Genomic DNA, 27,480 nt, shown 5'->3' with positions numbered 1-27,480 from the left:
CAGTCTTTTTAAAAAAAAAAAAAAAAATTTCATTTATTTATATATTTATTTTAAAAAATATTTTATTTATTTATTTTTAGAGAGAGGGGAAGGGAAAGAGAAAGAGTGGGAGAGAAACATCAGTGTGTGGTTGCCTCTCATATGTCCTCTACTGGGGATCTGGCCTGCCACCCAGGCATGTGCCCTGACTGGGAATTGAACAGGCAACCCTTTGCTTCACAGGCCCGTGCTCAATCCACTGAGCCACACCAGCCAGGGCTCCGGCTGCAGTCTTGCCGAGTTACCAGGGGCCTCAGCAATTGAGCTCCCCCGCCCCCAGACGGGCCCTTGGGAAGCATTTGGGGAGTGAGCGAAGAGCTGGGGCAGAAGAGGGATCGATCTCCTTGCAGTCGGGGACACGGAGAGGTGGTGTGATGCGGAGACTGAAGCACAGCCCTGGTGGTGAGAAATGGTGACTCCTTTGGGGGGATAGCAGAGCATCCAGTTTGGGTCACATGGGGTGCAAGGGAGGGACCCAGAGGAACTAAGTAGGAGAAGGAAGCAGGGAAAGACCTCAGAGCTGCTGTAGGAAGTCAGGGGGTGGCGAGGATGGGGTGGGAGAAGGGATGGGGGAGGCAGGGAGACTGAGGGCCTCTTGTCCTCACAGGAGAAGAGCCCAGCAATGCAGGAATGGGATGAGACAGAGGGTGCCCGTGCAGACTGAACTGGACACTGGACACATCCAACGTGATTTACCTGAGTCCCCCACTCCCTGCTACCCCCACCTGCCACCTGCAGGGCAGCCTTCTACAACGTCAGTGACCGGAAATGGTCTCTGCTTTGACATCCTTCATCTGACACAGTAAAAATGTTTTCTTTTCGAACTGGTGGAGTTCCAGGCGCATCCAGCAATAGCAGTGATGACCGCATCCTTAAACCAACCCTGTGAGGTTGGTACTTATTAACATCCTCATTTTACAAATGAAGAAACTGAGGCACAAAGAATCGAAACAACCTGTTCCCTTCAAGCTTGTCCCAGTGAGAGAACCCGGATTTGGAGTCAAAGAGCCTGGCTCCAGGGCCTGAGACATCATCACTTCTCTCTGGGTGGCTTCCATGAGGGGGAATGGACAGGAGAGACTGAGCGGGGAAGGGCAGAGGGTGACCGGACTGAGCGGGTCCTGCAGGCAACTAGACAGACAGTACGTGCGCTCACCTGCATTAAACGGTGTGCTTCGCCTTCATCTTGTTTTAACCCTCACACTGGGCCTTAAGGAAAGGAAGGCCCTCTCCTTTTGCAACCTGGTCGGAGAACTTCAAGAGTGATCCCAGCCCTTACTCAAAATCACTGGGGTTGAGTCAGGGGCAGAGCTTCTAGCTAACTAGTTAGATAAGGGACTGTGCCTGCTGGGGATATCAGTCAGGCATGTGATGACAGAGGTGGCAGAAGGTGAGCAGTGTCCCTGAGCAGGGCCGTGGAAGGGCATCGGGAAAAGCCAGCCAAGGTTGCTGGGCCTAGATACCAGTCAGGGAAGTGGCTAGGCCAGAGCCCTGAGGGGGGCCCTCCTATGTGGTAGGAACCAGGTTGGGGGGAATGGAGGACTGCCCAGCTCCTCCGAGGGCTCACACTCTGCAGTTTGGGGGACACCTGCAGCCACAGTCTCATGGATCTGTAGAGGGACCCTTGCAGTGAATTTTGCCCCATTTTGCAGCTGAACGGGGTGGTGGAGCTTCAATGGGGCTCTTCCCGTCAAATAAGATGCCATCCTTTCAGGTTTAATGCCTACGGCACCCGCACCTGTGAAACTACAGCAACCCACTTACCAGGGAAAGAAAGTTATAAATTAGGAGGCACACGGGGCAGAAACTGGGGACAACTAGGAAAAACACCAGGGAAGGGACATTTAAGACCTTTTAGCAGATTTGGGATTACCTCGGTTAGTAGGTGGTGTTAACAAATAGGGATGCAAGGCCTGGCTGAGTAGCTCAGTTGGTTAGTGCCTCATCCTGGTAACACTGAGGCCCTGGTTCAATCCACAGTTAAGGCACATATCTGAACCAACCAGTGAAATGTGTAAACAAGTAGAACACCTTGGTTATTGTTTTTCCTCTCTCTCCTTCCTTTCCTCTCTCTACAATCATTAAAATAAAATAAAATAAGAACAAATGGAGGCAGGAAAAATAGGTGGGAAGAAGCCATCCTGGCTGATGGAACCAGTAATAATCACGCAGGTGAAGAGCTTACGGTTTACGGGGCTGGAATCTGCCAAGGGTGGGCTGTGGAAGGCAAAGCTGGGCTGCTGGAATCTTAATCTGACACAAGGTATCAGATGGCATTCTCGGGCTGGGGAAACATTTAACCAGGCTACCCCAACTACCACGATCACTGGTGGTGCCTTCCTCCTTCCCAGCCTCCCCTGCAGCTAAGGATGGCTACATGACTTCATCTGGTAACGGCCATGTGAGACGAGGCCTGAAGTTTTCTGGGAAAGCTTTGTCCTGACAGTCTCCCATCATGGTAGGTCGCCTTTGCCCTCTTCTTCTTGCCTTCCATGTGGGTATAATGCTGGAATGTCTTGTGACCTTGGAGACAGAAGCCCAAATGCTGAGTGATGTGGAAAAATAGAGCCAAGTCCCGATGGCATCACTGAGAACTAGAACCCAGGTCAGCAGGCAGCTGCCTGCATATGCCCTTCTCACGTGAGAGGAAAGCATTCATCCTTTTTAAATTTTATTTATTTATCTTTAGAGGGGAAGGAGAGAGGGAGAGAAACATCAATGTATGGTTGCCTTTTCTGCGTCCCCTGCTGGGAGTTGGCATGCAGGGAACCAGCCTACAACCCAGGCATGTGCCCTGACTGGGAATCGAACTGCGATCGTGTGGTTTGCAGGCCTGTGCTCAATCCACTGAGCTACACCAGCCAGGGCCAGCATTCATCCTTTAAGCCACGGATCCATTTTCTGCTCCAGGGAGCCAAATGTATTCTCATTTAACACAGCAACATAGGGCCTGAACGGCCCCCTCATCGTGATTCCTGCCTTCCCACAAACTGACCAGCAAGCAGGGAATGTTCTGATTTCTTGATATTTTTCCCAAGATGTATTATTATCTTCCAGTATGAGCACAAGCCTCTTCCCACTTCACATACTGAGACCTTGTGGGGTCCTAGCAACTGGAGGTCTGTGGGCTCACTCTCCAGAAAACGCTCCGGCAGCTACCATCCTGCAGCGGAGGAGGGGGCCCCGCGAGCTGGGGCTTGTCTGGCTTGGGAAAGCAGAAGCTGCAGACGTGGACCAGCCGAAGGGGCCTCATCGCATCTGGAAAAGGCTTCCAGAGGCCCAAGCAAGCTAGAGCCTGTATTCGGTGCCTGCCTGGCAAGAATCTCTTCTGCGTTTAAGTGAAATGTGACAAAAGAGCAAGAGAAGCCGTACGCACATCCATCCCACGTGTCAGCGAAGGAAGAACCCCTGTCCATGTCTGAGTAATTTGTGCGCAATGTCTAGTCCACTACAAGTACTCAGTTCTGGGATACAGCCCTGTAAACTCTGTTTGATTTCAGCCAGAGTAATTCAGATAAAGTTCTGGATAAATCATGTGCTATGCAAACACTCCCCTCTCCAGCAATGAAATCCAGAAACCCAGAAATTGTATTTAGCTAGTGTGTTACACTGTTACACTGGGTTTCCAAATCTGGGAACCGAAGAGATGTAAACAGCAGAGATGTAAACAGCAAGAGATACTAAATGGCTACCTTTGATGAATCTACCAAACACCCAATTTTTCTAAAGCAAGTCTGTATGACTCACCCCCGCCCCCGAACCCAAGGTTAGTATTTGACTCAATGCACAAATTTTGGCCACGTCAATCCTGCGACACAAACCTATCTCTTGGGAAGAAGCTTCTAAACTCTTGTTTGCATTTGCAAAGGGGTTAGCAATAAACTTGAACAACTTGCTAACAGACTTCAGAATCAATGCTTTTGCACGAGGGAGGGCGACATTGGACTGGTGCCTCGAACCTGGTCTGTCTTCATTTGTGATTTTTAAGTAAAGAGATTCCTATCAGATCAGTAATCTCTTCTTTTGGTCAATGTTACTAGCCCTATGCATTTCATACTCATTTTATGGTTCCTTTATTCATAACTAGGTATAAAGTACATTAACTTCTCCTTTCCTCTGCCTCCGGGTCAGCTATTCATCTGTGGCTGATGTTGTTCTCTCAATTTTACAAACTTTAACACTAAATCTCAGATGCCAAAACACTCTTAACAGTTGCAAGAAAGACAAAATATGTTATATGAGGCTGTTCTGATAAGACCATGATTTAATTGCCTATGACACAGACATTACATAATCGCTCCAAAGATTAAAGAAAAACAGATGAAAATTAATTTGAGAATTCTTAATTTTAAGTAAGTTTCTGGCAGAAATAATCAGGGGTGAGAATCATTTCAAATTGTATCTTTACACTCGCACCCTTCACCATCTGTCTTTTATTCATTTTGCTGCGATACAACTAAAAAGGCCCACAAGTATTCCCCTGGGTCTCAGGTAATAGTTTTCCAAGAGCAAAATATCACTTTCGCTGCACAGTGAAAGCCGGCATTTGGATGGGCTGGATCGGGTGGACGGGCTGAAACACTGGTTTCTTTCTCATTTCCGAGAGTGTTTTCACTGTAGGGAGCAGCTGATTCCTCTTGATGATCTGTAAGGCCAGCTGGGTATTGCCTGCAAAAACACTTCCCATTAGAGTAAGAAGCACACAACATCGCCACCACACACAGAGCAAGCCGTCAGAATCCTGCAAGGGAGGCAAAAGGTGTCCCGGAAGAGAAGTGATCGGCACCTTTGCTGTACCCTGTAACCACCTAGGGCCTCCTTCCCAATCCCACACATTCTGATTTAGAAGCTCTGGCGGGTGGCATGGGCGGTGGGATTTTTTTTAAAGCTCCCCAGTGAGTCTAAGGTCTAGCCCCGGGCGAACCCTTGTCTACAGGTAGAATGCACGGAAGGGATCTAGAGCCCTGCTACGGCCCTAACCAGGCCTTTCGAGGCCAAGGCCTGCGGGTGCCATGCACTTAACGCCCCTTCTTCAGCTGTAAAGAGGGGAGCCTTTTAAGGATTCCTTCCCATGATCCACAGGAAGGTGTGACTTTCAACTCTTACTATTCCTGTCTCTTCTAATTCCTCCCATCCCCATCTCTCTCCCACTTCATGCCGTGTCTTCTGTGGGACCCACAGCCTTTCCCCCAGGAAGCCACGTCCCGAAGGTTGTATATGCTCCAGAGGTATAACCAGGACTTAGGTTTGGATAAATAATTCTCAGCAAAAACTGGCTTAGTGTAAAAGATGTTATCTGCATTCAGAATACTCAGGTGTACAACTCAAAGCAGCTGGCATTCTGACTCATGATGTCCGAGTCATGTGGCTGCCCAGGAGAGCGGTTCATCAGTAGGGATTAATCATAATGGTCCACAAGTTATGCTATTCTGCATTTTCACAGGTAAAAGGAAATAAGCTCAACTTGCAAGAAGTAGGAATTTGTAAGATACCAAAAATTCCCTAGCTCCTTTTTTGTTTAGAAGAACCTGCCGGGTAGTATCTTCAAGGAAGGCAAAGTTTCAGTTTCAAAGAGAAAAGAACCCCTTACCATTCTGCAGTTCGAGGTAGACGGCCAGTAAGATGGCTTCAGGGGGGACCTCCTTAGGGTGGATCATTGAAGCTGCCTGCGTTCAGAACAAAAGGACACCCATGAGACCAGCAGCTTGAGATACAAACCCCACGTTAAAAACAAACAAAAAAAAAGGATGTCAGCCTACAAATGACAAGTCAGCAAACTTCCTCAGGCGCATTCCCACAGGGCCTCCTAGGGACCGCGAGTTCTGCTCTGATGGCTCTCAGATGCCTTTGTCTCGACCCCTACCAATAAAACTAGACTTGTGATTTTTAGTTGAGTATTTCCCTGGCCTAATCCATAATGAGTTCTCCAGAGGAGAAGGCTTTTCTCTCCCTTGGTTTTCACCTGCCTGGGTTTCTTCTACCTCCTGGCTGTGTTCGGGTGGGAGATGGGTGGTCAGGTCCTCCTGATCCCGCACTGCACCCACCCAGCCAGGTCTGCGTGCGGCACTTGCCGCCACAGACGCAGTGGCACTCACAGTAAAACCCGCAGCCCAGTCATCTTCCTAAGTCATGGGTCAGTACTGTAACCTGCAAACTTCCAACGTCAACAATGGGAATTCAAGCTTAAAAGGCTGGAGATACAAAAAAATAAGTGCCACTAAGCCTATCTAATGTCTTCATCCGTAAGGACTGGAACATTAGGATTTGGTAAAATAAAATTATTTGCTCAGGCAACACGCGGTCTTTCTCTAGATGAGAGCCAGCCACAGCACCAGCCAGCAGCTTCTCTCCCATCCAGTCCTGAGAAAAGGAAGCCTGGCCTGCTCCAGGCAAAGGTTCTGAGATTACAGGTTCATTTCCTTAGTCCAGGCCTCTCTGGGCTGTAGTCTTTCTTCACCTTACCCCTTAATCAAACCAGAAAGTATATGTCTACGAATATGTATTGACCAGAGATGGGTGTGAGGGCAAAACACCCAGAAAATAAACGAGCATGCAAATCACTAACAATCATCCAAACACATCTACCTAAATGCTAGGGAGAGAGAAAAGAGAATGCACTGTGAATTTGGAGAGAGAGAAGGAAGAGTGTATTTTGATGGAGGGCTGCGGGGCAAGGAAGCCCACTTACTCCTTGCCAGGTCTGTATCTGATAGGGAGAAAATGGGGAGAAACTGCATCGCAGGCCGAGGTGCGAATGCGGGAGGCGTCTGTGGGACCAGCCACGAGCCCACGGTCGGGTCCTGGCAGCATCAGAAGAAACCTCAGAGCACGGGGGTTCTTGTCCAGAGCACATGCTCCTCAGTTCTTCATGAATGAAGCAGGGAGCTCTTCATTCCTCCCACTGAGGTGTAGCAACTCAGTTCAGAAAACGAGATTTTATACTTTCAGGCCCAGCTTTATACGGGCAGGATCACCTTTACAGCATTTTGTGAAGATTAAAATATCCACTTTCCCTCCAACTGGCTGTGAACACAGGTCATTTTTGTTGTTCTCTGCACTGACTACAGGCTACAACTTTTTCCATTATGAGACTTAATGGTATTTTGCTTACGGGCTGTACAGAATGGTTAGTGGTGGGCAGGCAACCTCTGCAACATCTTCTCGGGAGCCCTTCCCAACCCTTCACATCATTGTTCTGCCCTCCCAGGCAGGGTAGGCCTCCCAATTAACAGAGGTCCAGCCATTGGATTAACCTAAAAACCAAGGGACCAAAACAAACCCTGCTTCAGACCCCGAACCAGGCCTGACCCCATCTGTCTCTCCCAGCGTGGCAGCCGCCAGGGCCACCTGCAGTACAAGGCCCTGGGCTAGACCATACACGCCGTAACTTTAGATCAAAGGCCCGGTCTGCTGCAGTCCTCAGGGTCCACGGGCGCTTGCAGAGGGGCTGTTAAATACCCTTTCCTTGCCGCTGCGAACAGCGAAACAGCTGAACTCGTACCCATCTATCTCGTTTTCTCAATTCCTAGATAACATCACACGTCTCCCTGGGTAGTCCATCACTCAAATGTACTGATTTTGAATGAGAAAGGATGACCAGGAACTCCTGAGTTGACCACACATCACTCATGGTTATGTTCTGCATGCTGGACACAACAGAGTGGCCTTCATCGGAGGAAATGTCCCAAAGCCACTGTATCCTGAGAATGGGTGTAATTTCAATTTCAGTTACTTTGACAGCATTTGGGGAGGTGGGCTCTCTCACGTGCTGCTGGTGAATGTCACTCAGAACTTCCCATGTTAAAAATATTAAAATCTGCGGTTCGATTCCCAGTCAGGGCACATGCCTGGGTTGCAGGCCAGTTCCTGGTTCCTGGCAGGGGATGCATGAGAGGCAACCACACATTGATGTTTCTCTCTCTCTTTCTCCTTCCCGTCCTCTCTAAGATAAATAAATAAAATCTTTAAAAAATACATTAAAATCTGTATATCCTCTGACCTTGTACTTCTTTTTTACTAAGGCACCTCCGCAGGGGCAGGGCTGTCTCATGCCCACTTATTTCCTTATTCCCATGGCTGACTTGTTGAACTGATAGCCTTTGGAGGAATTGCTACTTTCTGATTTTGTGAAATCCTTCTGGGGCTGCCAGTGGTGGGACCTGCTGCCCTACTACAGGTAAATGCCCATGCCCGTGACTGGTCCAGGGATTGACAGGTGACCTGAAGACGTCCAGTCGGAAACTTCCATGAGACCTGCTGAGGATGCAGCATTCCAGTGGTCGAGTTCAGAGGTCTCCTTTAGTTACACATCGCCAGTGGCTTTCTTTAGCGTATGTGGAGTTCCTCTGGTACTTTCCAAACCCTGTCTTTCTGAAAGGTATTCTTGTAATTTAACATTTGGAATAGGCATAGATTCATGTTATCCAAAAATAAAAAAGGACACAAGTGTCTGGGGAATAGTCTCCCTTCGTAGTGCTCCAGCCATAGCGTGCTTTTCTGTCGCCCCTGAAGGCCAGGTTAGCAGGTTCTGGTGTGTCCTCGCGGAGATCTTTTACACATACACAGGATTATACAGAGACTGTTTTACGTCTCGCTTTTACTAAACATGTCATGGAGGCCCTGGCTGGTGGGGCTCAGTGGACCGAGTGCTGGCCTGCAAACCAAAGGGTCACTGGTTCCATTCCCAGTCAGGGCACACGACTGGGTTGCAGGCCACATTCCCAGTAGGGGGTGCACGAGGGGCATCCACACATTGATGTTTCTCTCCCTCCTTTTCTCCTTCCCTTTTCCTCTCTCTAAAAATAAAATAAATTAAATCTTTTAAAAGGTAAATGGATATCATCATTTTCATACATTGAGTTTAGAGCTACACAGTGTTCAACTATGTGGATCCACCATTATTTACGTGATCTCTCTCTCTTTTTTTTTTAAAGATCCTTTTTTAAAAAAGATTTTATTTACTTATTTATCTTTAGAGGGGAAGGAGAGAGGGAGAGAAACATCATCAATGTATGGTTGCCTTTTGTGCGTCCCCTGCTGGTAGTTAGCCTGCAAGGAACCGGCCTGCAACCCAGGCATGTGCCCTGACTGGGAATCGAACCGCGATCGTCTGGTTTGCAGGCCCGCGTTCAATCCACTGAGCTACGCCAGCCAGGGCTCTTAAGTGATCTCTTATTTAGATGGTTCCCAATCTTTTGAAATTTAAATTATTAAAATCATCAGAAAAAAACTCTCCACTAAGTGCCTTTTTAGCCCTAAATCAAGACCTAGTTTCACTTTCAATTCTGATCAGTTGTTTACCTTGCAAGAATATTTTTAAGCCTGGAAAACCTCCCCAGGAGCCTCAAACAAAGTAACGAAACCCACACTCCACACCCTTTGCTGGCAGCTTTACAGGAGGGCCTGGCACCGCCCTCTCCAGGCTCACCTGGTGCAGACACTTGCGGGCTTTGTCATACTCGCTCCTCAGGCAGTAGGCGCTGCCAAGGTTGAAGAGCATCACGGTCCTGGCCGAGTTGACGGAACTGGGGTAGCACTGGGGGGCCCGCTTCCCAGCTGGGGAGAAAGAGCACAGACGCTGGTGAGGAGGCCGGGCCACCGGCAGGGGAGCAACCCGGTCCGCTGCCCCAGGGCCGCTGCAGAGCACAGCTCGGCCCCTCCGGCTGAGGAACGAAGGGCACAGAGGGCTCCAGTCTAACTCTGTGGGATGCAGGCCAGGCTACTTAAGCCTTTAGAAAACTTCTCACTCACAGGACTCCATTGCTTCATTTTCTCCTTTGTCCGATCCTACAAAGACATGAAAATAAATGTGAGGAAGCTGGACAAAAGAGTATATATGCTAAGAACCTGATTTTCTTTATGAAATGAAAATTTAATATCAAGGCAACTGTAACAGTATTTACTTTTCTTGTAGCGGATGTTCAATTCAAAGACATCAGAGAGCCGCCACCACCTACCACCTCCAATCTGAGAAATAACCTTAAAAAGTAAATGCCAGTCTCATTCCCTCAAAAAAACTTAGCCATGATTTAAAACTGACTTTTTCCCATATAAGAGAAGGATGTCTTCTTTATTTCTTGCTAATTGATAATTTAAAAAATGATATAGAGAAATAAAATCATAGTTAACAATCCAAGTATAACTATAACTTCAATTTTAACAAATTTATCACTTCCTATTTCAGATGCTATCCACAAATTTGTGCTGTTTTACTAAACCTTCTCTCAACACCACCCGCGTGACCAAAGCTTCTGTGACACCTATGATGTTAAACCAATCCACTGGGCAATTCTAAGTCTTCTTCTTCTTAGCAGCATTTGGCATAAAACTGACTTTTGAATGCAGTATTTTACCTTCCTGTAGACTGTGGAATCCTCCCAGAGAGAAAACATAATCTGAGAACCAAAATGAATAGTTCTAATACTATCAGCCTTTTAAAAGTTAGAATTTCGACTGTAAGATACTCAACTCCTAGGTCTACTTAGCCAACAATTCCTACAAAATCGTCACAGACAAAACTGCAGACAGCCGTCCTAAAGCTTCCTTCCCTTCACAACTGTGCCCTTATATTTCCACATGTCGGAGATACAACAGGAGGCGGAAATGGTGACCGCTTCTGACTAAATGTGTCCTCATTCACCTTGGTCCTGCTCGTTGGAGGAGATCCCTAAGGAGACATCAGTGACATTCTCTGGGTTCAAGTGAGTAATGGCATCAGATATTCTGTCCAGAGAGATGAGGGCTTCTGCAGCATATAGATGACCCAAAAACCTAAAATTAAAGAAAAAAAAAGATTTCAAATTGAAAAGTAGGTCTTCACAAAATACTCAATGTATAAGATTTGGTATATGTCTCATATATTTCAAGTCCTTGAATTGAAATCTAAGTTTATAAATGGATCATTTAAGGGTCACTTAAATTTTATCTCTTTAAAATGATCTTAAAATATGCAATAATCATTTTTATATTAGCTAAGTAGGTACAAATTACACATATCAACTAAGAAAGCAATTCAAAATTGGCAAATTTATACTGCTCTATTTGTACAGAAAATAAGATTAACCTGGGGAGGTAATGGGGTTCTGAAACAAGAGGCACGCCCAAGGAGGAATGCCCATGGAGTGAGGCCTCAGAATCAGAGTCCTCCAGTCTCTGGGGCTGGAAAAGCCAAAATGCACCAGGGGCCGGACCAGACTGAGGCCAGACCTGAGTTGCACCTACGTGACTTCCATTCTAAAGGTGTCCTGCTTCCCTAATCATCTGTGTTACGCCCATGATGCTGGAGCAGATGCACATCCTCCCGACTCACAACAGCCTGCTTCTTCCAGTCTCTTATTCTGAGCCATTTCCCCATGATCACCTGATTTAAACAGGCTTTAGACGTGTTATATCCTTGCTCAAAATCTTAATGACTTTTCTACATGGGAACAAAACAAACTAGACTTTTACTAATTTAAAGCTCTCCCCAGTTTGGTCCCACTTTCCTACATCCCATCAATATTTTCACTCCCCCAAAGATGCTTCTGTTTCTATCCAACAGTGTCCTGGGCAGAGCATACCCACTGGTCCTGCCTGGTCTTGCCTTCTTGGGCCTCATCTCCACAAGCCATTATCTAACTTTTCCTTTTAAAGGGCCAGTTCAGGTCTCACCTGTTCCAGTGAACTTGCCCCAACTGAGTCTGTCCACAGAGGACTTAGGTCCCCAAATCTGGGGCTCTTTTCAAATGGACCATATTCTGACAATTATCATTACAGATCTCTTATTCATTTATTTATTTTAAAATGTTTTATTTATTTACTTTAGACAGAGGGCAAGGGAGGGAGAAAGAAAGGGAGATAAGTATCAATGTGTGGTTGCCTCTTCCGTGCCTATTGGGGACCTGGCCTGCAACCCAGGCATGTGCCCTGACTGGGAATTGAACCACTATCCCTTGGTTCAAAGGCCCATGCTAAATCCACTGAGCTATACCAGCCAGGGGTGACTTAAATAATTATTTTCAAAGATTTTATTTATTTATCTTTAGAGGGAAAGGGAAGGAGAGAGGGAGAGAAATATCAATATATGGTTGCCTCTCCTGTGTCCCCTGCTGGGAACCATGATCCTTTGATTCACAGGCCTGCACTCAATCCACTGAGCTACACCAGCCAGGGCACTTGAATAATTTTTTTTAAACCAAACTGAAATGGCTTCATGACACGGGAAGGCCAGAAATATGGGCAGGAGGGTAAAGCCACTGCGGTTCTGCCAAATGCAGGAAGACCTGCTTATCCCCACCACACAGAGTTTCAGAAACCAATGTTTGGAAGGTTCAGAGAATTAAAAAGAAATGACCAGACATGGCTCGGCCAATCCTGCAGAAATTACCTAAGAAATCACATAATTTAGGAAGGAGTTTTGTTTCTTTGGCAATCAAAGGGAAGAAGTTGATAAATGAGGTTAAAAACTATCCAGCAGCCCTGGATAGTGAGGTTCAGAGGGTTGGGCAACATCCTGCAAACTGAAACGTCGCAGGTTCAATTCCTGGACGGGGCACATGACTGGGTTGCAGTCAGGGCCCCTAGTTGGGGGTGTGCAAGAAGCAACCAGTCAATGTTTCTCTCTTTCTCCCTCCCTTCCCCTCTCTCTAAATATAAATAAAATCTTAAAAAAACCCAATTGTACAGCAAATGTCAGATAATGAATCTACATGAAATAACTGAAGAATAACAATCACGATGTGAATCAAAGGATTAAAAAAGGCAGCAAGGATTTATGTTTCACCCTTATTTTTATTTCTGTATTTTTAGAGAGAGGAGAAGGGAGGAAGAGAGAGAGGGGAACATTGATGTGCCTGAGAAACATCAGTCAGTTGCCTCTCACATGCCCCCAATCAGGGGGACCTGGCCCACAACTAAGCATGTGCCCTGACCGGAAACTGAACCGGTGACCTTTTGGTTTGCAGGATGCCCAACCCACTGAGCCACACTAGTCAGAGCTATGTTTCGTTTCTGGTAAAAAGACTGAGACGCTACTCTGATAATGCCCATGCACACCGCAATCCGAATACCTCAACTCCTGCGGTGGCGGCGGCTGCAGCTCTGGTCTGGTATCTCCCAGGGCTGGGCAGTGAGGCCAGAGGCAACCTTCTTAGAGGCAACCCAACTGCCTGGGGCTGAACTCAGGATCCCCCAGGCCTGGACATCAGACAAACTCTTCTCGAAGAGAGCAGGAGTTCCCTTGTATTGGAGTTATGACAAAGTCTCATGGTACTGGATGCAGCAGTTATGTTTGGGGAACACTGGCCTGAAACAGCCTTAATCAATGCTAATTTTAGATGCTTGTAAAAAGTAATATTTCTTCAGAGGCAAAAAAAAACCCATTTATACTATCATTCCTCAGAGTGTGATCTCAAATTCTAAGTGCTGCATTTTATAAGCAAAGATCACTAAGAGGAAATTAGTAAGCATTCTGCTTTGGAGATGACAAGAACACACCCCCGGGATGAAGGAAAAAACAACTGCGAGGTGTTATACGGAGCATCTGTGGTTCTGGACAGCATTTTTGGCATCAGCACTACACAAAGATTGCATGCTGCCACTCACTCACTTCCACAGAAGACGACGGTGTGCTTTAGGAAATTCTAGAATGACAAAGATACTATTATTAAAGGGGTGACTAAAATGTTTGAATGAAACTCATGTACTCAGGCCATGGTACAGTAGTTTGGAAAAATTTTTTCAAATTCTTATTTGTCTATTTCAACTGCATTCTTCAAAAGATATTTACCATGGTGACCAAACTCCTTTTTTTGTGGGTCTTCTGAAGACTCATCTTATTATTATTATTTTTAAAGACTTTATTTATATTTATTTTTAAACAGAAGGGAGGGAGAAAGAGAGGGAGAGAAACATCCATGTGTGGTTGCTTCTCACGTGGCCCACACTGGGGACCTGGCCTGAGGTCAGGCATGTGCCCTGACCTAGGCATGTGCCCTGACTGGGAATCGAACTGGCAACCCTTTGGTTCACAGCCTGTGCTCAATCCACTGAGCTACAACAGCCAGGGCTCGTCCTATTATTTTTAATAGTTTATTTTTTGTTGTATTTTTTCCATTATCATTTATCACCCTTCCACCCCACTTCCACCTCCGCCCACCCCCCTGGTCCCCACCACCACCACACTTGTCCATGTCCGTGAGTTCTTTTTCCTTACTGCTTGACCCTGCCACCCCACGACGCCCGCACCTACCCCCGAGCTGTCGGCCTGCTCTCTGTCTACGAGTTGGTCTCCGTAGGACTCATCTTACTTTGAGGCTAACGTATGACACTGTGCTGTGCTGACATGAGTCAGACCTAGTGACACACACTGGAGAGGCCAAAGTTTCTGCCTAATCCTTGAGGCGGCAAGTGCCATTTTCATTAATCCTTGAGGGGCATAAAGTGAAAAAATTTCACCACCAACCACGAAGTTATCCGTTGCTTTCCCTAGATAGTACACACTCCACGGGGGGAGTAAAAAGCGGCAACATGCACACACATTAACGGAAAACCCCCAAACAAAACAAACCAGGGACGCGCAGGGCAAGTCACACTTACTTAAGAGAGCCGGACAGCTTGGGCTGCTGAAGAAGTTTATCTGCGTGATTCAAAGCCATGAGGTTATCACCCAGAGCCAGAGCCACGTAAGCACTGCAGGCCAGGATGGAGCATCTGCAACAGGAAAGGGAGGGCTGACAACGAGCTGCAAACCTGGTGGCGTGCATTTGTTACACAGGAAAGAACACCCTAATTATGGCTATGACAAGCTGGATACCGGGAAGGCAGAAAAGAAGCCACAATACTAGTGGTAAATTAGAATGACGTATAAAACTACTGTCTGAAGCACAGTATAGCTATCTACCTAAATCATCTTTAGCTTCCATCCAATTGACCCCCTCTCCAACAAATTAACCAAAGAGAGTTACAATATATATTTAGCCTGTAAAAAAAATAATGTGACATTTCTTTTAACATCCTACAAACAAAGCTACAGAAGCAGATGTTAGTCTTTCTACAATATGTGTGACTTTGCTAAGAAATACAATGTACTAAAAATCCATTTAACTTAGCTACTGTACAGTGCTCTGAGTCTATTAAGAAGTCTATAGTTCTCACTGAGCAACAGTATCAAGTATATCTAAAAGAATTTCAGTCATAGAGGCACTACTGTCCTAAATAAATATTCAAGAAAACAAAAACCAGGCTGAATGAAGTAATGTGAAAATAAAAAATTTAAGTTACACTGATTCTGCTAAGTTGGGTTGGAAACCTAAATTCCTGTTTGATTTTCTACTTAATGTGCAGCCCATTTAAAGCAGGTCCAGCTAAAGACTTGACACTGACAGATCACCTGAATGTTAAACAACCGTTCCACAAGGCAACCTTAAAATAAACCCTTGTCAGATAGAAATGAAGCCTGAATGGCTGGCCACAAAGGACCTGACTTAGACAGAGGGTTCTGAGGTACGTTTACAAATTATAATACATGTGTATATCATTAAGTGCATTTAGGTTGTAATTTCAGTCTCAGGAAGAATGTAACCACGTCACTGCAGTCCTCTACCACTCTGAAGCCCTCTGACTGGGAATGGCCCTTCCAGGAAGAGCACGGCTGGGCCGGGCCAGGAGTAGCCTACTGTTTCCTCTCGCTGGCTCACTCCTGGCTGCAGGAACCTTCGGAAATTACCCACCAGTGGAAAAGCAGCCCCTCAACTTCTAACAACACAGAACGGGAGCCTGGCCCCGAGAAGGAAGGCAAAAGGCAACTGACACGTGTGGTCTTGGGCTACAATGGAAGGGCTGCAGACTGCCCGCCGTGCTTCCTTGTTTTATCGATGGAGAGACACTGAGATTCAAAGTGATCACATGCACTATTCTCTAGCTTAGAGCATACGATTAGATTCAGGCTAACGCTCAACACTGGACTCCCAACTCACTGCTCTTCCCATCCTATCAGAGTGCTTCTCTATCAATTCACGAGATCACTCTACAGCTAAAGTAGAAAGATCACATTACGATTTCTCTATTGCATAAATAACTATGCACATATATGTACCTGCTGTCATTTTAACGAACTATAGAAATGATCCCTGAAAGTATAGTCTTCCTGCTGTCATTTTAAAAAGGAAGAAAAGAACATAATCCAAATATTACAAGTTTAAGTTTCATTGCTGGCACGTGACTGAAAATCTGAACCCTGTTCACAGAGAAAAGTAATTTAAGAGCAGGCAAGCAGTGTCACTTCCAAAGGGATTTCCAAAGCAAGCCTGCAGTCAGTATCCCTGAGTCTCCAACAGCTGTCTTCGAGAGCTGGATGCCCTGTGGCCACAGCCCCCGGGGGGCGGTCTCCTCCCTGAGAGACTCCAGGCCCGGAGGAGAGGAAGGCACTGGCTAGTTATCTCCCACTTTCAGATGGGTCACTCCCAATGTCCTGAGATTAGGGATTAGGGTGATTTAGTTTCCTCTTTTGGCTTACCTATAGTTTTTATTTTAAAATGACAGTGAACATTCATTATCAGTCAGGTATGTATTGCTTATTAAGTAAAAGGATGTCTTCGATTTTAAAGCCCTGGGCTAGGTTTTCCAGAGGCCTGAGAAGACCATCAATTCAGGCCATTTATACGAGTGACAGTCACCAAGTCTAAATTCCATTTTCCTTTGTGACTTTGCCAAAGATGGGGGCGAACCGTACATGCCTTCCAAGGAGAAGCTCCCATCTTTTGCTCCCTGCACAAAGGCTAGAGCAGTTTCTCACCGCCTGCGGAAGGCGTTTGACGGGTATGCACTGCAGACCGCCACTGTCAAATCTTACGTTTACTTCTACAGGCACCCAGAGCCACCCCTGGCCCGCTGGGGCAGGCCCCCCTGCTGACCGAGCCACCTGCTTCCAGGATCCTGCAGACAGGGGAGCCGCCCCGAGTGTCTAGGGCCTGGAGTCTAGGGCAGCCTTCGCCTTGGGCAGGCCTGCTGGGAAAAGTCCACCCGGCCTCTCCGGACAGTAGGGGGCTCTCACCGCTCCAGCCCCGTCAGGCCCCCTTTGGGTCCAGAGATCAGTCGTGTAGTATCTGCGGCAAAGATTCTGCTCCTCAGGAAGTCCAAACTATAATTATGTACGAAGTAAAAACCTGTTTTCCTCCACTATCACCCCTTTCCCAGGAGACACCATGTCAAATCACAACAGGGTGAAAGATTCTAATAATAAAACAATCTTTCTATTAAAAATACTTAAATATGTGAATGCAACAATTGAAGGCTGGCTTTCTGATCAACAAACATTAGGATGAAGCAGGTTCCACCACATGAAACTCTAACATTTACGTTCCGCCTTACCCTGACCGCACCTCACCTCTCCGCACTCTCTCCCCCATCCTCCTTCCCTCTTAGGAAACAGTCCTGCACTCTTCTGCGTAATTCCCACACACTGGGGACGCTGGAAACATGCATGGCTTTATCTAGTAAGTCTCTGGAGAAATCACTTTACTTTTGATAGTTGCGACTTAATATAGTGCCCCCCCACCCCGCCCACTACTCCCCGAGTCACTGTCCAATCCACTTTCCCAGGCCCTCAGTGGATCTGACAGTTCAGCAGACTGGAAGAACCAGACCTCAAGGGAAGAGACACGCTAGCCTCGGCCCCCTGTGGCGGACCTATCACGACCCCACGCTCCCCCTCCTGCTGGAGGAGCTGGCTCTGGGTCCACGGATCACCGGCCCTTGCAAAAGAAAAGGACGAAGAAGAAAGAAAAGGGGGAAAAAAACTTTCCTCAAAGCACCAAATTACAGCAACAAGCTATACAAGACTGGGCATTAAAATTTGTCAAGCCATTATTTTCTGTAAATTAAATGAATCTAAAACAAGTGTCTGACATAGTTTAACCCTTATTCGGGAGAGGCTAGGATGGGTTAAGTCCAGTAAGTCACATTGGTCCAAGCCAAACAAACCCATGAAGCGACCCCACAACAAACACTGTTTGGAAACCTGACTGCAAAAGCCCAGCAGGAGGCGCCCCAGTGGTGTACTTGGTCAGCGTGCGCGGTGCTCATGAAGATCCATTGAGTTTCTCCCCAAACTGAATATGGTACTGAATTTTAAATTAAAAAAAAAAAATTCAGGCTATTTCCATTTTTCTACAACCATTTTAGAAAATGTTAAACCTGTCAACTTTCAACTCTTAAGAAAATTTAAGTTGGGTAAATTTTTCATGTCATGTCTTCTGTACATGTTTTGCTTTCTAGGAGCAGTTCTGTACAAAAAGGATCTTCCTGACGCACACACCCAAATCTAAAACAAATAGCCCCATACAAAGAAGCTGAGAAGTTTTTCTTTTTAACCGAATCTAGCACCTCAGAGAACCCAGCCCACCCAATCCAATTTACTTATTTGCCAGAAGAGAAAAGTAAGGCCCAGAGGGATTAAATGATTTGTCCAGTGTCGGCAGTGGCCCGGCGGGGTTTCCGCAGAGGGGCAGGCCACTGGAGAATTATTCTAACCCCGGCCCGTAATCAATCTCATCACATCCATCCAAAGGTGATGCTGGGACGCAGATGTGAATCACGCCGGCGTGAGGGGAACTGCGCACTGTGAAGGGAGTGTCAGACAGGTCCCCGCCCTGACGGAGGGGGTTAGGTGGGCAGTTGCAGTGGGATTGTACTTGGTTATCAGACTGCAATGGGGCAGGGCAAGAGCAACAGGAGATTCAAAAGATTACTAGCCATAACCCTGCTTTGGGTGTGTCTCGTGAGATACAATAGAACAACTGGGCTAATAGCAAAAGAAACATGATTCCTTAAGTACACTAAAACTGTCTATACTATTTATGTTATGGACTGTTTGGTTCATTTTCTCTCACAAACACTGGGGCATGGGACGCCCTTTTTCACTAAATGGGAAGTAATTCACTCAGTGTTACATCAGAGTCCAAACAAACTAATGTAGGTTCTACAATTTATACTTGTGAAATAACTTAACTGCGCTTCACTAAATTTGGCCCAAACATTTCCTTTTATCCATTTTTGAGCCTCTAATTAAAAAAAAAAAAGAGAGAAACTGAATTTCATTTTTATGTTATATGCTTTGATTTTAATTTTTCGTACACACATCGCCCGTGTAGCCTCAACATTACTTCCTTCCCTTCTCCAGTTGTTATGCTCCTTTCCAGGTTCTAGAGTGGCCTCTGTTTCAGTTTCAGAAATTAAAATTTTAGCTGATATTAAAACCTTGGAATGAGCAACAAAGATGGTCTTATAAAAAGCTACATGGAAGACCGGTACATACCTATGACAGGTGTTAAATTACTATGCAAACCTGAAATATTAATAGTGACTAATCCTATGGATGAACTTATTTCTGTATTATTAATAAGATACCAGTATGCAAAGGAATTAAGTCAAGCCCTTATGTCATACTCTACCCCAAACTTAAATCAAAATGGATCCAAGACATAAATGTAAGCACTTAAAACTATAAAACTCTTACAAGAAAACACAGTGGTAAACTCTCATGACCTTGGATTTGGTAAAGGATTCTTAGGTATGACATGAAAAGCACAAATAAATAAAGAAAAAAAATAGAGGAACTGAACTTCATCAAAACGAAAAACTTCTGTTATGCAAAGGACATTAAAAAAAAAACAAAAAAAATCTCAAAAAAGTCTAAAGACAATGCAGAGAATAGAAGATATTTGTAAACCATATACTCAATAGGGGTCTTGTATTAGGAATACAGAAAGAACTCATAACTTAATAACAAAAAGCTAAGTAACCCAATTGAAAAATAGGCAAAGGTCCCTGGCTAATGTAGCTTAGTGGATTGAGCACGGGCCTGTGAAGCAAAGGGTTGCTGGTTCGATTCCCAGTCAGGGCACATGCCTGGGTTGCAGGCCAGGTTCCCAGTAGGGGGCGCGTGAGAGGCAACCACACATTGACATTTCTCTCCCACACTTTCTCCTTCCCTTCCCCTCTCTCTAAAAACAAATAAATAAAATATTTTAAAAAATAGGCAAAGGATCTGAATAAACACTTCTCCGAGGAAGGCAATACAAATGCCCGTTGCATAAACAAGATGCTATACCTCTTTAGTCTTTGAGGAAATGAAAACCAAAACCACAAGGAAATACTACTTCACACCCACTGCAATGTGTAACAATAATAATAACAGGCCAATCACAAGTGCGGGTCAGGATGCGAACAAACTGACACGCTCATACGTGAGCGGTGGGACTATACATGGTGCAGCCACTTTAAAGGAGCCTGGCAATGCCCCAGATGATTAAACAGAATCACCACAGGACACAGCAATTCTACTTCCAGATCTACACCCGAGAAAAACCACCACAGGCCCACCCAAGACCTTGTGCACAAATGTTTACAGCGGCACTGTTCACAACAGCCTACAGATGGAAATAATTCAAATGTCCATCAATGAATGAAATGACAAATAGAATGTGGTATGTCTATACAATGAATATATTTGGCAATAAAAAGGAATAAAATATGACACGATACTTGGATGAACCTTGAAAACATTATTTTTAAACATTTTTATTTTAAAGATTTTATTTATTTTTAGAGAGATGGGAAGGGAGGGAGAAAGAAGGAAACACCAATGTGTGGTTGCCTCTCTCATGCCCCCTACTAGGGACCTGGTCCACGGCCCAGGCATGTGCCCTGACTGGGAACCAAACCAGCGACCCTTTGGTTTGCAGGCCCAAGCTCAATCCACTGAGCCACACCAGCCAGGGCCCACTATTTTAAAAGAAAATTTTGTTTTGTTACAGTTGTCCCAGTTTTTCCATTGCTAACCCTACTCTGCCCCGCCAGTCACTTCTCACCCTGTTGTCCATGTCTATCGGTCCTTTATGAAAACATTACCCTAAGTGAAAGAAGCCAGTCACAAAAGCCCACACATTATATGATTCCATTCATATGAAAGTCCAAATGGGAAAATCCACAAAGAAAGGAGATCAATTAGGACTGTGGACTGGAGACAAAGGGGTGTTTAGCTAAAAGGTACCAGGTTTATTTATGAGGTGATGAAAATGTTTTCAAATTGTGGTGAAAGGTACACATATTTGTGAATACACTAAAACTATTGATTGTACACTTCAAAGGGGTAAACTGTATGGTGTGAACTATATCTCAAGAAAACGGTTTTTAAAATTTATCAGTAGAGAATCAATAAATGTTTGACTAAAAAAAACAAAAAAAAATCTTAAAAGTACACTCTTATAAACCAATCACTGTATAAGAAAATCATTATCTCTCCTGCCCTGGCTGGTATGGCTCAGTGGATTGAGCACGGGCCTGTGAAGCAAAGGGTCACTGGTTCGATTCCCAGTCAGGGCACATGCCTGGGTTGCAGGCCAGGTCCCCCCTAGGGGACACATGAGAGGCAACCACACACTGATGTTTCTCTCCCACACTTTCTCCTTCCCTTCCCCTCTCTCTAAAAATAAATAAATAAAATATTAAAAAAAAAAAAGAAAATCATTATCTCCAAATGCATGTGGCAACATTAATAATTAAATAAAAACATATGGCCAAAATATCAATCTTGCACATGCTTCTATTCTATGATTCATTTGGACATTAGGCCTTAAAGATACACATTTTTCTGAAGAGATATTCAGCTAAAATCTGTGGTCTGAGAGGAAACTGGCGCAGAAACAGTATCATGAGTTTGTGGAAACCACATGTCAACAACCACGGCACTTCGAGCTGCTCAAAGGCTGTGGGGCCGCGCCGTCCGGCACAAACAGAACTGGAGCCGTGAGTGTGACCTGCAGTTCTCCAGTGGGCAAGTCTCAGGAAGCAGAAAGACACAGGCAAAACTAATTTTACATATTTTAATTAATCCAATACATTTCAAACTTTCAAATATAACCAATACAAAAATCATTGACATTTTACACTTTTGGGGTAGTGAGTTGTGAAATCTGTTTTTTCTCCCCCAGAAATCTGGGTATCACACCTTCGCTAGCCACACTTCATGTGCTCAGTAGCCACACGTGGTGAGTGGATTTGGCAGTGAATACTGCACTTGGAATCTAAGAAATACATGTTAAATACAAGTAGAGGAATGGTTTTTTATTTTTTTGGTTAAGAAACCAAGTTTCCCATGTCATGCCACCTCATACATAATGTATAAGGGAAACTGACCATTTATTAATCATTAGTGGTTAAATAACATTTCCCAAAAGAATATACTTAGAATTATGTTAATTTTGTAAAATTTCAAACTACCTTTAAAAACTTTAAGTGCAGTACAACTTATATACATTAAAACACACCATTTTAAGTGTGCAGCTTGTTGAGTCTGAACACACACAACCACCGGCCCAATTAAGATGCAGAGCGTTTCTGTCACCCCAGAATGATTCCTTCCAATTCCCCAACCACGGCCCTAATTTCTATGAAAACATATTATTTTCGTATAGTTTTGCCTGTCATATAATTGGTATAAATGGAATTATAAAGCATGTATCCTATACTAAGTAAAAAACCCCCACAAGTGTTTTGAGACCCAATCATGTTAACGTGGACATCAGTCATCCCTCCCCTCTAGAGCTGAGCCGTACTCCAGTACACAGTGTGAACTACAAATCAGCTATCCATTCTCCTACTGAGGAACACCTGGGTTATTTTCTAGTTTTTGTCCACCACGAGTAACGCTGCTACGAAATTCTTGTGTGGACATGTTTTCTTTCCTCTTGTCTAAATATGTAGAAACAGAACCATCTTTTATTTTAAAAACAGAATCAGAGCATTTGTTTAATCGAAGACTGAAGAATCCGTGCCTCTGCTCTGCTGACCGGAGGAAGCCGAGGGCTTTGCAGAGCTGATGGCTCGGGACCCAGGCGACACTCTCCCTGCCACCACACACACGCCTTCCCCGGCCGTCCCATCAGAGCCTCTGTTCATCTGAGCCTCTCAATTAAACTATTCGGTTAATCTCTGAGCCGTGTCCCCTGATTTGGGGACACATTTCTATTTTAATTGAGAGAATATTTTCCTGAAACCTATCTTGATTTTAATATAGAATCCCACAATCGCTCCGGGTGTCACAGGCCTTCTGAAAACATGCTTGAAACCTGGTTAGAATTAGTATTTTTGGAGACATCTTCATTTATGTGCAAATGAAAAAACTGAAAAATACTCAAAGGGCTGTGAACCCATACCATAAGAAGAGGCCATCAGAACAGTCTTGATAATTTACTGCATATTAGTTATGCTAGAAATAGGAAGTGAGGTTTTGCATTGGTGTCTTGGGTATTATGGGGCACAAGGGGTCAAATATAATAGTCCATAGAAACTAAACTATACACTAGTCACACACATTCCTGATCACATAAAAGAATTCAGGTCAGAACGAGAGGAAATCTCTAGGAAATCGCGATCTCCTCAGAACCAACGCACTCGGACACTTCCCTCCCCAGAGGACAACTGGCTTCAGTCACAGAACTGCCTTTTGTTGTACCCAACTGCATCGTGAGCTTTTACAGCTTTAAAGATTTCTTGACACAAAGCGTTTACGGCTCCTTCCCTCCACCATTTGTCTCCACGTTGCCACCACCACTGTCCTGCACAGCAGTTCTCCGTAAACCTACCCTAAGGCTCCTCCCATCTCGTTCCCCGTCCTTGCCCCATCTGCTCCAAAAGGAAGAAGGTTACTGCATACCTCGAGCCCATCTTCACCTCCCTTTATGATGCTGGAATTCCCTACGGAAGGCCTTTGCCCCTTTCTGCAAGAATAGGAGAAATTTCATTTTCCCCGAAAATCCCCAACCCTCCTGCTAGGGTACATGGAAAGTAAACAATTACGCCCCGAGAGGCACAAAACTCTTTGAGAAGCACGCCACCTTGCACATACTGTTTTATAGCACACCTTTTTTCAGAAGTAAAAAAAGTACACTACAATGACGATAAAGACTATAGTACAATAAGTATATAAACAGTAACATAGTGGTTTATCACCAAGTATTATGTGAGTACATAATTCTGTGAGTTATACTTTTTTTTAAAGATTTTATTTATTTATCTTTAGAGAGGAAGGGAAGGAGAGAAATATCAATGTATGGTTGCCTCTCATGAGTCCCCTGCTGGGAACTGGCCTGCAACCCAGGCATGTGCCCTGACTGGGAATCGAACTGTGATCGTGTGGTTCGCAAGCTGTGAGCTCTACTTGTATACGATGGCAGAGCAGCTGGGTTGTTCACCGCCACAAACGTGTGAGTGAATGCACTGTGCTGCAAGGTCCCTAAGTGACCGGAGTATTTCAGCGCGATTATAACCTCATGGGACCACTGTCGTGTGTGGGGTCTGTGGCTGAAATGTTATTAAGAAGCACAGGACAATACTTGGGTTTTCACCATTAAAGTAACATTAAAAACAGATGAACCCTTAGATAAATATGAAATGTGGGTGCCTCCATAAACAATGACATCTCTAGAAACATTAGACTTACTGGGGAAAAACGGTACATTTTTCAGTAAGTTAGAGTGTTTTCCTGAATATCGCCCTGGCTGAACTTTACAGTTCGCTTCTTCCCCACCAGTTTACCTCACACCAAGCCCAGTTTGGCTTTACTTAGTTTGCCTTGTCTTTACACATTTCCACTCAAGACAAAAACCTAGTATAGCGAATTATTTTAGTTATATGGTTGAAATGACTGCTTTGTAAAAACTCAATTTTATTTCATTTAAGAGCAAATATTTTTCTGTATATTTTGTTTTTGCCATTGTTTCATAAAATTTGTTGGACTACTTTTATTTTCTTGCTATCTTATGATTCATATACGAAATAAGAATTCAAGAAATGTTAATATACCTGATAATTGGAAAAAATATTTAACTATCATTGTCAAGTTTGAAAAACCAAAATACTACTTTCACAATACTACTTAAATGACCAGCTCCTTATTTCTAACTCAGTCTGTGACTTAAGGAGGGTGCCTGCGCCCCGTGCTTGCTGGCAGCAACGCTCTGCCAGGACCACACAGACCCGACGACACACGCTCAGGAAAGGGCACGTGCGCTGGCGGGTCCCCTTGGAAGAGCCGAGGCGTGTCAGGAGGGGTGTATCACTAACACGAATGCAACAGCCTCATGTTTAAATAATGAGAAAAACGGCGCTAACCAATAAAAAAGTATCAGTTATCCCACCATTCAGGAATGACGACTATAATGGTTTTGATATAATCCCTCCAGATTTTTTAAATGCAAACAGAAATAAATGTTATTTTATAAAAATCTAATTTAAAAAAGCTGTTTAGACATAAAATCTTACCATTTTAAGATTCTGTTCCATAGTATAGTTCTGTGGACTATACTATGAAAAGTTACACAAAATGAGGATAGATTTCCTAACTTACTTGTTTATCCAAAATAAACATGAAATGAAACAAAAATTTAGACTGATGGTTGTGATAGTATGACAATGAAACTGCTAGAAGAAAACATGAATAAATTATTTTTATTTTATTTATTCTTCGATTTTATTTATTTACTTTTACAGAGAGGGAAAGGGAGGGAGAAAGAGAGGGAGAAAAACATCAATGTGTTAGAGATTCATGGATCCACTGTCTCTCACATGCCCCCAACAGGGGACCTGGCCCCCAACCCAAGCAAGTGCCCTAACTTGGTAATTGAACTAGCGACCTTTTGATTCACAGGCTGGTACTCAATCCAATGAGCCACACCAGCCAGGATGGATTATTTTTAAAATCTTAGAGGCACAAAAGACTTTCTTCTTCTAAACATTGCATGAAATAAAAAATAAAAAAAAAAGTAAAGAGATACTTCTGGTCAAGATGGCGTAAGGAAACACGTTCGCCTCCTCTCACAACCACATCAAAATTACAACTAAGCTATACAGCAACCATCATTCAGAACCGTTAGAAATCAAGCTGAATGGTAGTCCTACAACTATGGAAATAAAGAAGAAACCAACTACAGAATTGAAGAAGAAACCACTTCAAGACTGCTAGGAGGAGTGGAGACACAGAACAGGCTGGTCCCACATCCACATGCAGCAGAAAAAAATGACACTGACAAATATGACTCTAAAAAATGAAATTCTACTCTATAAGTGAGTATTATGAACAATGTCACAAGACAAATGATAAAGGCCAATTTCCCAATATGTAAGAACCCTTAAAAAGTAAAAAAGATGGAAAACACAATATAAAAATGGTAAATTGAACAAATACAGGTTCATAGAACAAGAAATACAGGTGGTCAGTAAACTGTGGCATCAGATTGAACAGAATGAAAGAGACGCAAAATGGTAATGTGAGGTCATTTTCCCTTCTCAAGGATGCTCAGTCACCACAAGAAAGGAGACATCCCAATCTCACCACCTACTAGCTGACCTATCAACTAATATTACTTTCTGCTAAGTGTTGGCCATCTGCTTTTCAGGGCAGTTTTTTCTTTTATCTTTGATTCCCCTGCACAAGACTAGCACTAACATTTGCTGGAACAAAATGTGAATAAATGAAATGCTTTCCAGAAGCAGTACGTTAATTTACAATGCTACCAGCAGTATATAACTACCATTTTAACTGTACTCTCATCACTCAAGCTAGCCCCAAGATTAAAAACAAACAAAATCAGACTTAGAGTCACGTAATCTAGCTGCTGCTGAAAAACAGAGCAAGACAATCTATCCTGACAAGAGGGGAAATATCACCTACACGCAATGGCTGTGAACTTCTACTCAGAGACAATGGGGGCCAGGAGATAGTACGGTGACGTCTTGAAAGAGCAGACCGATCACACTGGAAAGAGGGGAAAAAACCCTACCACCAACCTGGACTTCTGTGTTCTGTGAGAAGAGCCTCCAAGGATAAAGATGAGATAAAGACAATTCAAGACTTAAAAAATAACACCTAGCAAAACAAGACCTGGACAAGACCTGCTGTCTTCCCATCTTTACACTAAAGGAAAATGATCTTAGAAACTAAAATCATCAAGAAATGGTATTAATGTAGCTAAACATAAAAGACTACTGTGTTCCTTTGAATTTAACATATACATGGCTGTTCAAAGCAGTAATAATGGGGCTTATAATGTACACAGACAAAAATATAACCTACCCAAACCGACACAGATGAAGTAGAAAATGTTGAATAGCACTCATCTATTTAAGAATTTGAATTAATTATCAAATACTTCCCACAGAGAAAACCCTAGGCCAGATGGTTTCAGTGGTGAACTTCACCAAACATTTGAGCAAGAAATAACATTTATCTTATAAAGTCTTCAAGAAAACAGAGGAGGAAGACGAACCTCCCAACTCATCATAACCCTGGAACCAAAACCTGACCAGACATTAGGAGGAAAGAAAAGCATGAACTAACCTTCCTTGTGAACATATTGTAGAAGCAAATCTTCCTAACAAAATATTAACTTGAATCCAACATTTTAT

At 44.2% G+C, this 27,480-nt stretch overlaps 1 protein-coding gene across 3 annotated transcripts in view; it reads right to left on the bottom strand.

The window, feature by feature from the left end:
• Positions 1–4,272: 4,272 nt before the first annotated feature.
• Positions 4,273–27,480, bottom strand: part of CNOT10 (CCR4-NOT transcription complex subunit 10) — a 63,343-nt gene continuing 40,135 nt past the window's right edge. For all 3 annotated transcript variants that reach the window (XM_037070730.1, XM_037070731.1, XM_037070732.1), the window contains 6 exons: positions 14,614–14,727; positions 10,679–10,809; positions 9,790–9,825; positions 9,467–9,594; positions 5,630–5,705; positions 4,273–4,707 (listed from right to left, as the gene is read on the bottom strand). In XM_037070730.1, coding sequence (XP_036926625.1) covers positions 4,556–4,707; positions 5,630–5,705; positions 9,467–9,594; positions 9,790–9,825; positions 10,679–10,809; positions 14,614–14,727 — 637 coding nt within the window. In that variant the 3' untranslated portion in view covers positions 4,273–4,555. The remainder of the gene's footprint in view (positions 4,708–5,629; positions 5,706–9,466; positions 9,595–9,789; positions 9,826–10,678; positions 10,810–14,613; positions 14,728–27,480) is intronic.

The sequence above is a fragment of the Sturnira hondurensis genome, unplaced genomic scaffold (assembly GCF_014824575.4).
Source record: "Sturnira hondurensis isolate 20B ecotype Veracruz unplaced genomic scaffold, ASM1482457v3 Scaffold0019006, whole genome shotgun sequence".
Taxonomy (NCBI): domain Eukaryota; kingdom Metazoa; phylum Chordata; class Mammalia; order Chiroptera; family Phyllostomidae; genus Sturnira; species Sturnira hondurensis.
Note: the sequence above shows the minus strand (reverse complement) of the source record. Positions and strands in the feature narration are given on the sequence as shown.